The sequence below is a fragment of the Marmota flaviventris genome, chromosome 5 (assembly GCF_047511675.1).
Source record: "Marmota flaviventris isolate mMarFla1 chromosome 5, mMarFla1.hap1, whole genome shotgun sequence".
Lineage (NCBI taxonomy): Eukaryota > Metazoa > Chordata > Mammalia > Rodentia > Sciuridae > Marmota > Marmota flaviventris.
The window spans coordinates 44,570,833-44,581,112 of record NC_092502.1 but is presented as its reverse complement, the minus strand read 5'-3'; the positions used below and the strand labels follow the sequence as shown (position 1 = coordinate 44,581,112).

The 10,280-nt window shown below is 36.5% G+C and overlaps 1 protein-coding gene across 2 annotated transcripts in view; it reads right to left on the bottom strand.

Moving 5' to 3' along the window:
* Nucleotides 1–747: 747 nt before the first annotated feature.
* Nucleotides 748–10,280, bottom strand: part of Kcnn2 (potassium calcium-activated channel subfamily N member 2) — a 136,525-nt gene continuing 126,992 nt past the window's right edge. For both annotated transcript variants that reach the window (XM_027941060.2, XM_027941061.2), the window contains 3 exons: nt 9,587–9,714; nt 3,597–3,666; nt 748–1,348 (listed from right to left, as the gene is read on the bottom strand). In XM_027941060.2, the coding sequence (XP_027796861.2) occupies nt 1,061–1,348; nt 3,597–3,666; nt 9,587–9,714 (486 nt within the window). In that variant the 3' untranslated portion in view covers nt 748–1,060. The remainder of the gene's footprint in view (nt 1,349–3,596; nt 3,667–9,586; nt 9,715–10,280) is intronic.

Here is a 10,280-nt window from a genome sequence, read left to right as displayed (position 1 = left end):
TGGTTCTCCCAAATTTACTGGATTCTTGAGTAAATTTGCAAAAGCAATAATGTCCCAGTTCCCTTTTACACCAACGAACCAACCATGACTAACCAAGTATGAAAACGTGTGAAATTTACCATATGCCACTTACTTGTACCAATATGTAAGTGCAGACCAAGAAGGAACCATATGCTAGAATGTGTTATGCTCATGTATGTTTATGATGCTGATGTATGCAAATATGTAAATACAAAGATCACATGTACCTCCAAGTACTTGTAGAGCATCCTGGCTTCTTTGTAATAAATGAATACATGGTAAGATATAAACTCATTAATTTAGACGTACAATTCTGTAACATGAATTCCAGATAGCGGTGTACTGATATTTCTTCATATAAATTTGCTGGTAAACTAGGAATAAAATAATTATTGAAAGCATCTCTCCCCTTTGATTGAATATGTTCTGATAAAACGGCCTGACTTTCCATATCATTTGGATGCAAACTGTATTAAAAGTGAGACACTATAAACTCAAGAATAAGAAGAAAGAAGCTGGGTTCGGCCAAATGACTGTGGTCTGTGGTTCTAATATGGAAAACTTTCATGAAGAAGATATGGAAGGATTGAAAGTCCTTTTTCACCCCCTCAAACCAGCCCAACTTTTAGAAATAAAAATTGTCAGCATGCATCAGAGATAATCATTTCACCTTCTAAAGATGCGAAGCTTCAGAAATGTCAAAGGACCAAACAAGTATGTGCAGAAATTAACTTTTTTATTATATATCATATAATGTAGTAGTAAAGTTTGTTTGAAGTGCATGAATAAAAAGTTAGTGAAATTACAGGAGGAACAATCTATATAGCAATAATAGGTGCATTCCCTGTGCATCTGAAAGAAAAAAAAAAAAAAAAGAGTTTTCACTCATTTTGGCCTAAAACTTAGTGTTCAGGTTCCCAGGATTCTGACAACAGAACCCGGATAACGCTGATTAGAACCATAGGGGCTTTACAATAAAAGCTAAAATATTGACCATATGATGGCAAAAAGTCTTATTTTGTGGTTAACTTATTCTCTTCTAGCTACTCTCTGATGAAGTTGGTGGTGCTGTAGAGGAGGACCGCCGCCTCCTGGACGAGGAGCGGGACCGCTCAGCGTTGTAGGTGACGTGCTTGTCGTAGTTCTCCATCTGAGCCTCAATGAAGTCTCTCTGCTGCTGTCTGATGGTCTGGCTGAGGAGCCCAGGGAGGGCGTGGATGCTGCCAATCAAAGTCTCTAATTTGGTTTCCAGGGTAACTATCCTCTTCTCAAAGTCTTCGCTCCTTTCATTTAAGTCGGAAATCATGTCATACATGATATTCTGGGTCTGAAAAACAGGATGGAAAAGAAATTAGAAACATGACTAAGAGGTTCATAGACTTGCCCTAGAAGTAATCTGCAAAGTCCCAGAGCTTTAGGGTTGGTCTCTTGGTGGTGACATCCGGTGTAACAAGGTGTCACTGAACTGAATGGTTACCTTGCAAAGAAAATTCCATATGTTGCTCAATGCTGAGATTTAGAAATTGATTGACATTGACTTTAACATTGAAAACATTGATTAATATTGAGATTTGTTACATTGATTAGACAATTGATTTGGTTCAGTTTCAGAAAATTTGTAGTGCAGCTACAGCCTATGATTTTAGGTGGTGTGAAGACGGATGAATTTGTTTCAAATTTATGTGTGTGTTTTAAGGGTGGTCACAAAAGTTAGCACATCAAATGCATTTTGCCACATGTAATAATAAGGCAAGGCCAATCTTTCAAAAGACTAGCAGATTTAAGGAATAATAAAAGTACAGATGATTTGGAATGTAAAAAGATTTTGAGGGTGGAATATAGATAAAGCTCAGGATTTATCTGAAGAAGTGATTTAGTAAATTAAAGCAATAAATTCCTAAATACATTTTGTTGTCTTGCGGTCCAAATCATAGACCACTCTTCATTGATTCAAATAGATTTTTTTACAGAAAAATTTAGAATAAATAATAAATTCTCAGAATAAAAGTTCAGGGAGATACTGAAGTTGCCAGTCCACCTGTGGGTATGGCTTAATCGGAGCTAAGTATTCAATTCATAAGTCTGATTCCTACTTATATTTTCTGAAGTAGCCAAGAGATGGGACTCCAGGGTTGATCACCTCAGAGGGAAGGACAGAGATGTTAAACTTGTCTGTTAATCCTTTGCCCCAATCTTCCTTCCTTTTGCTTCAACTCACCTTACAATATATCTTCTTGTCTTGCTTCACAACCTCTTAAAGATGATAAATGAACCCCATTAAATGGAGGAACTATTCAGAACACAGGCACCTTGTTTAGTTCTGCTATGGAGACAGCCTGCCTTAGCTGTATTTTCACTGCATACAACAAGTGAACACTATCCATTTGATCAAAAAATTCTGAATTCTATGGCATGTACAGTCCTGTCATCATAAGAATGGCACTAAAGAAATAATTAGAAATTGCATCTTGCCTTATAGATGTACTCTTGAAGTCCAATTACTTCTCTACATCACATTTCCAAAGGGTCTATTTTATTTATTTATTAAAAGAATACCCAGTTTTATCATTTAACCTAGGAGTGATGCAAGAACCTTCCACAAAGGAGGGCAATATTAATCAAGGATGTCTTTCTACCTGCCACTCTGTGCCACCCAGCTTAATTACAAGCTTACTCTCCTCAGGTAAGTTAAATACCTCACTTATGTTCACCTACTTATAGTAGGTGCTACTGATATACATGAAAAAGAATATAATTTAGATGCATTATTTAGTGACATGAGGCCAAAGGTGTAATTGTTATAGATTATACTTAAGGCTATAGAAAGAACATAGCTGATTGTCAAATGTAGAACAGAACATACAGATCTAATTGAAAGTTGCCTATTTCAAAGCATTTGTGGTAAAAGGCTAAAAATGCATATGTTATTCTATTATCTTTTTTAGAATTACCTCAAAAGGATACAGTGTATTGATTATTGATATTCATTTTTTTGAGAGTGGATTTTACTGGGGGAAGAACAATTAAAAATTCAGATAAATCTTTTAAATGGAATAGAAAGACTAGATAATTATTAACATACTTTTAAAAAAAGTATGATTGATATAATGTGATGTAAAAAGACCCATAAAAAAGGTCCATTTTTTTTAAAGATAACTTTTAGGATGCAATTTTTGGGAGTCTTTTTAAAGTTTCAATTTTACATTCTTAGGACTTTGTTTAAAATATATAAAATTTTATTGTTGAGTTATATTTAACCCTGAACCTCATAGTCACATCTGAGATGAAATTCTGCTCTCACAGAGAAGAGGTTTAAGAATTTCACTTGTGTTTATATGGTGCCTCTAAATTCACTACAAGTAGGAAAGACTTTAGAATGGGGGTTGAATAATGTATATGGAAAGAGAGCATATTAAATTAGAGTTTTAGAAGAGTGCTTTTACGATGATGGACCTTCAATTCTGGGTGGTTTGATGAATTAATTAAATTTGTGGTAGGATCCTTGCAAAGTATTACTAATGATTGCATAGTAGTCAAGAGATGGGACTGTGAGGGCCAAGCACCCTGAGTCTTACCTTTGCCAGATCCACCAAGGTATTTGCTTGGTCATTTAGCTTCCTCTGCTCCATTTTCACACTTCTTAATCTAAAAGACAGAATCTGAAGTCAGAAAAGTTCTCTTCTTTTTTGAGGTATCTTATGGCTTCCAAAGAGCATGCACAAAATTGACAAGAGCAAATAACTGCATGGATAATGCCTTGTATTTTGGGGTAAAGACCATACTGGTTATGTGTCTGGTACAATGAGAAGCATGCTTCCCCAACACCGCAAAAAAGAAAGGAGAGAGCAAGAGATGAGATGTCCTCAGGACAACTATTACCAGGTAAGTTGAATTCAGAAAGGCTCATAAGGATTTAACCATATGAGAAAAAGCCAAAACATTCCTTAAAGCCCCAGTATCGTGACAAATAGACATAGGAAGAAGTATGCAAAGCAACTGGAATTTCATCAATGTTGGAGCAATGAGCACCTTCCTATGCCTACGTGACTAGATACAGGTATTAACCCTGTTTAGTCTGAAATGAATTGGGTTAGGTATTTGAACCTGATGAAAACACAGTGATAAGTGAGATTCTTATTAACAAAAATAAAACTTTTATTCAACCAGCAGCAAGATAACTCAAGACACATAATTCTCGTATTCTTCATTGTATTTCACTAGATGTTTATCTTAAACTGCCATTGAATTTGAAGGGAGGCCAGACCATTTCCTTGGGAGAACCTCTCTTAATTTTTATTGTAGATAAAAGTTACAACAAAGATCTGATGGATAGACTCTCTATTTGTAAGGTTACTTTCAACTACTTTAAAATATCATTGTATGTATTAAGTCAAAAGGCCACTGTTTAAAAAAACTATCCTTCTGAATAAGAAATGACTATTCTTTATTTATTGTATTATAACAAATACTTATTCAGTGCTTACTATGTCCAAGAAATTAATATTCTTTTCCAAGAGGAAAAGTGGTTTATTGTTCTTTAAGCAAACATTTCAAAGCCTTGCTCCCAAAAGAGAAATGGGTCCTTTTATGCCTCTTTGTGAAAATGGGGGCAGGGGGATCCACATCAGCCTTATTTTGCTTGATGATGAATCACTTTACAAAGTAGAGTTTTAATTCTCAAGAAAGCATTTTGCTATTTTTCAATTTAAGGTATAGTAATTACATGGCAGGAATAAAAATTCACAGGGCAAGATTTTACTGCCAGGGAGATTTTTGTAGCACGTGTTCATCATGCTCAGTGATTTTGTTCTGAAGCCTGGATACTCAATATGTCAGCAAATCTGCTTTGCAGTGAAGATTTGGTTCCTCTGCCAGCAAGTTTGACTGACACCTACCTCCAACACAATCTTTAACAATCTAAAACAGTTTAAATTTATAACTTGTCATTGAGACTGTGTTTATTAGAATACTTGGAACAAAGTTCACTGGCTTTGTGCATTATAGACATGGAATAAAGTTCTAGTCTAAGAGAAATTTACAAATGTACTTAAATCCAATATATGATTGAGAAAGGTTTGATACAATTCTTGATGTATACCTTTTAAAAGAAGCAGAAAAACAAAACCACTTTAAATATCTATGGGTCATTACAGAGAAGCTAGAGAAAGCAGCTATGTCAGATGGGGGCTCTGTCCTCACTGGCCCTAATTTGATCTCTGGTTTTTTCATGTATGAAATGAAGTATGTTAGATGAGGATAGTGTTCCTGGAGTGTTGGATTTATACCAACAGAGTTGTTATGTATAGATGACTTTAAGTGACACTCAAGTAAAACACTTAAACAATATTAAAACAGGGGGAGAGACAGTTATTCTCTTTAATTCTCTTCCAGGTCTTGCTTATGGCAAGACAAATGTCTGAGGCTGGTCCTGTCCAGTCTTAAAATGGCCTGACACCTGCTCAGAGATTTCTAGCCCATGGCTAGAAACTAATACTAGAATTTCAATTGCCAATTGATTCTAACTTTACCTCTCTTTGCTGTGTGTGTGTGTGTTTAAATGATAGAGATTTTGTGTGTGTAACGCTGAAGATTGAACCCAGGGCCTCATGCATGCCAGATAGGTGCTCTACCACTGAGCTACATCACAGCCCTACAATAGGATTCATATCAAGTTTTCTTTTAAGTAATAGTACAGGTAGACTGGAGTTTGGGGCTTTAGACCAGAAGCCTCCAGCAATCTGCCAACAGAAGTCATATTGAACTCTGAAAATCAGGTGGGTGGTGGCTCCTTAGCTGAAGTGGGCATTTCGTCTTAAGTCAATGGAGCCTAATTTACTTCTCTTTGTCTGACAGTAGAATTTTACCCATTTTATTTTTTGCTAATCTGGAAAGCTGAAATAGAGTAGCCCTGTTTGATTGGAATTCCTTTAGTTTTCTGAACTTAAATTATCTTGTCTGCTTTTTATGCTGCTGTAATGTAGGAGAGCAGTTGGGAAAAGGCCTGCTAAAGCTGCAGCTGCCAGAATAAAAGGTAACATGCAGATATGTATTATACTTTTTGTCCCCACAAAAAAAAAGAATAAGAAACATGTTGATTTCTTCCTTGTGAACTTCACTTATCACAGGAAAATATCATGATTTTGGATCACATTTCCATAGCAGCAATCAGACTACTAAAATTCACAAATAAAGGATCCGCTGGGTGCATGCAGCCAGTAGAAAATTCTGCAAATGTTGAAAGGAGCGGCTCACACAACTTACTTCCGAGCTCTATTTTCATTTTGTTGAAATAAAAAGACAAAACAAAAGAAAAGAAACTGTAAAATATTCTGGAACAAAATAATACAATGAGGTGTTCAGTTGTGCACAGGGGGCTCGATTCATTAGCTGGAAGAACCTATTATGATTCTGTAGGATTTGGACATACTGGCCAAAGAGAGAAACACTATTCAATTACATCACCATCTTTCTTCATCGCTACCATAATTCCCCCACCTGAAAGTGCATGACTTCCTCTTGAATCAGAGTTCAGAAGGAAGAGCATGCATAAGATCAGCTTGGCCTCTTGCTACTTGTTGTTCAAATAAGTGACAGAAAACATTTTTTGCCTAATAGGATATGGTTAAAGGGACAATGACATTATAATGTGATTCCTTTTTCCCTAGAAGGGAATAGATCTTTTCCAAATTGGAGCTATTCAGGAGCCTCTCTGTTGTGTAAATCATGTACACTGGATTTTTTGGCTCCGAGACAAGTCCAAGGTGATGGATGGGTCCATAGTCAAGGTAGAAGAATGAAAAATTTAAAGCTGCTACCAGAAAAAGGGTTAAAAGACAAAGAGAACATTTCATAGCATCAAGTGAAAAATCCAAGAGAGATACTGAAGAGTGATTAAAACAAGGGGAGGAACTGGGAGAGTTCATCGTCCATCAGAGACAAGAGTGGTCATATGCTGGAGTAGAGAGGCCATAAAGTTTGGAAAAGAAAAAGAGTTGAGCTAGAGGGGAACAAGCAAAAGGTGGAAGAGCTTCTGAAAAAGTTATCAGGGCAACTCAGAAACTAGGAGAGGCCAGGAGAGCTTCATCAAATGAATTTAATTTTTTTTCTTCAACTAGTAAGATCTGATTTCACCCAGTGTGGACTGATGAGGCTGCAGGTCTCACTGGATCTGGATGGTGGGCAGTGAAGGCCACGCCCTGAGGAATCGAGCCCTGTGTGCTTTCCTTTGTGACTTCACTCCCCAACTTCTAATACAAAATTAAAATGAAAACTGATTATTTATGATTAGAATAAGGTTGCCAAACCCAACCCCTTTGTAAATGTACTTTTCCCCAAAGCATAGGAAAACCAATAACCACCAAGCTAATTCGTACAAATCAGAACATATTTGAATTGACCGAAGCTTATCTCTAGAACAGAAAGAATGAAAAATGCCTGCAGAAGCAGAATCACAGGGATTCCTCTATCACTCTACCCAAAGTATCTTGCTAAAGGGCTCCAATTAGCACAGCACCCTTACGATAGGGTAGACGTGCTACTTCCTAAAATTAGCTTCCCTGAAGAACTTTAAAAAATATATTTTATTATAAAAAATTTTCTAACTTACACAAAGTTGAAAAAGAATTTTACTGTCAATATCCATACATTCTCCCAAGTTTTTGTGTGAAGAGTACTCAACATTCAAAGCCTATGACAATATGTAACATTTTACAAAAACTGTTGCAGCAGTTTTTGTGGATTTGTTATTTGAAAATATCAACAGCATCAAAGTCAGATCACATTTGACAGGTTACACAACAGAATGGAACACAAAATCCTGAAGGAAAGAGATTTTCACTTAACACACAGACCAATCACACATGCTTGATCCATGTCATCTCACATCCTTGGACACATATCTTCTCATACATACAAAGACAAGTTTTTTTTTTTTTTTTTTAATGTACTCAAATAGGTGAGTATCAAGTAGTAAAAAGAAATCTCCATGTGAAGCCGTTGTGTGGTTTTAGGTGGACATGACTAAAGTTGTGCCTGGTGAGTCCCTTGGGGAAGAGGTGTAGCCTCTGACACAGGAGGGAGCTCAGCATCTCTTAGGTCTAGACTTCAAGGAGTCCAGATGTCTAGCTATGCACTGCTAGGTGGCGGTTCTAGCTTAGTAAGCTACTGAACCATGGGGAGCTCTCTTGTGAGCCAGATCTAATGTAAGTTCTTCTCTGTGTTTTCCCCCTGACTTGAAGTCTTAAAATTCTAGCCCTGTTTTTTCCTTACAATAGAGGAAAGGCATAGTTGTGTGTCTAGTCAAGTCACAGAGCTGAAGGAGAAATATCATCCTCTTTTAGAAAGTGTGTTGGTGGCAATAAGGGAAGAAGCATGAGTGAGTAGCTGTGAATAGTAATGAGAACCAGCTACGCTACCATATGTGCAGTTCCCTCTACTTCAAATCTCAGACGAGTACTTCAGTTTTATGTTCATTAAGGCAGGCAGAATCTTCCAAACAAGTACACACATGTGCATAACACAGACATAATCTCTATTATTTTTAAGGATCACGATTTAAGCAGGGCAGTTGGATGGATAGGTGAAAGGGTGGGAAATGAAAGCTTAGTGATTCTTCAGAGAATGTTATGTATGAATTAACTAAATATGTAAAATAAAAATGCCAGCTTTAGAGCTTTCTTGTCTGTTTCTCATGGTATATATAGCCAAAAGGCCTAGTATTTACCATCCTTTCCATGATTACCCTGGTGTAGGTTTCATGAGGAAGTCACTTTTTTGAGCCATAACTGTGACCCTGTGTGCACTTCCCCATGCAGAAAGGGCATTAACAGCAAGTCTGCAGAGCATCAGAGTCGGGCCCCACTGAGTCATACTTACAGTGAAGATGCTGTCAGCCTGGAGGAGAGAGACCCTGGGTTTCCAAATTATCATCGAATCTTACGAGGTACTGAGTTTTGCCTTCAAAGTCTATCACAGCTATATGATATAGTAGTGAAATGGCATGAAGGACTTAAAGTGAATAATGGTATCCTGAATAAAGTCAGAATAATGATACAGAACCACAGAAACCATAGGAAATCTAAAATCTCTAATGAACATGTAGCATATAAATAATCCCCAAATTTCTGATTAAGAATTCATTAAATATTCAAGTATTAAACAATTATCTACACTGTAGTGATATAAAGAGCTTGGACAATATGTTGAAAATCCAGATAGATCATATAATGTCTATTGCAGTAGACACAAGCTTAGCATCCTGCAGCAAATTGTATGAATAACTACGTGAAATGAAGAAACACATTTTAACAGAAATTATTGATTCTAAAGAGAAACTGAGAAGACATTTGAATGAGTGGCTATTCTACTAATAAATTATTATTAATCATAAAAGGAACTAAAACTTTTTTCCCAGGATTTCAGTGATGGGATTATTAAAATGCCAGCAGATGTCTTTTTGGGAAGAAACCTGACAATGTTTTATCATTCCTCATGAAAAAAGAATAACTAAGTGCAAGAATCATGCCAAAGATTTAAAAAAAAAAAAAAAGATGAAAGTGGTACTTACTGATGAATAGCTTGCAAGAATTTTCGTTGATGTTTTCTTACTTTTGCATGATCGATCTTTTTTACTAGCTTTGTATTTTTGTAAATTAGCCATGTTTCCCTGAGTACATTGGCAGCTGCGTTTTTCACCTGTTTAGAAAAACAAACGACAAAGAAGCAATTGATAAATCCCAGGGCAGAATTCTTTGCAACTTTGCTGAAGGTCATATTCTTCCTCTCGAGGATCATGGTAAGCTTTATTTAGTACTTAGTACTCAAAAGAGTATTTTTCTTGAATATGTGCCTTTTAAAAGCATCTGTGTCGGGGAATAATACTTAAATATGAAGGAGAAACTACTGATCTTCTTCTGTACTGAATTCTGTCCTGTTGCATCAGGAAACTTTTTTATTCAACTTTTTTTTTAATTCGGAGGTGCTTATTCTCCCAGTCTTTATTGCAATTGTTCTATGTTCTTCATTTCCCTAGAGAGAAGGGAAATGCCAGAAGGCCAAGGTTAATCCTGCCCTTTGCAAGCTCACTTGGTATTTCTGGTTGCGTACTTTGGTAAGGGCACATTTCCACGGCTGAAATGTCTGAGTAGACTTGGAGTTTATAGCCTCCCAGAGTGAGTGAGCAGTTTGTATGCTTGTTAGCACACTTCGATGAATTGACAAAGACCCTGTGCTGTCCTGATTGTGTTTGAAATTTAAGTATA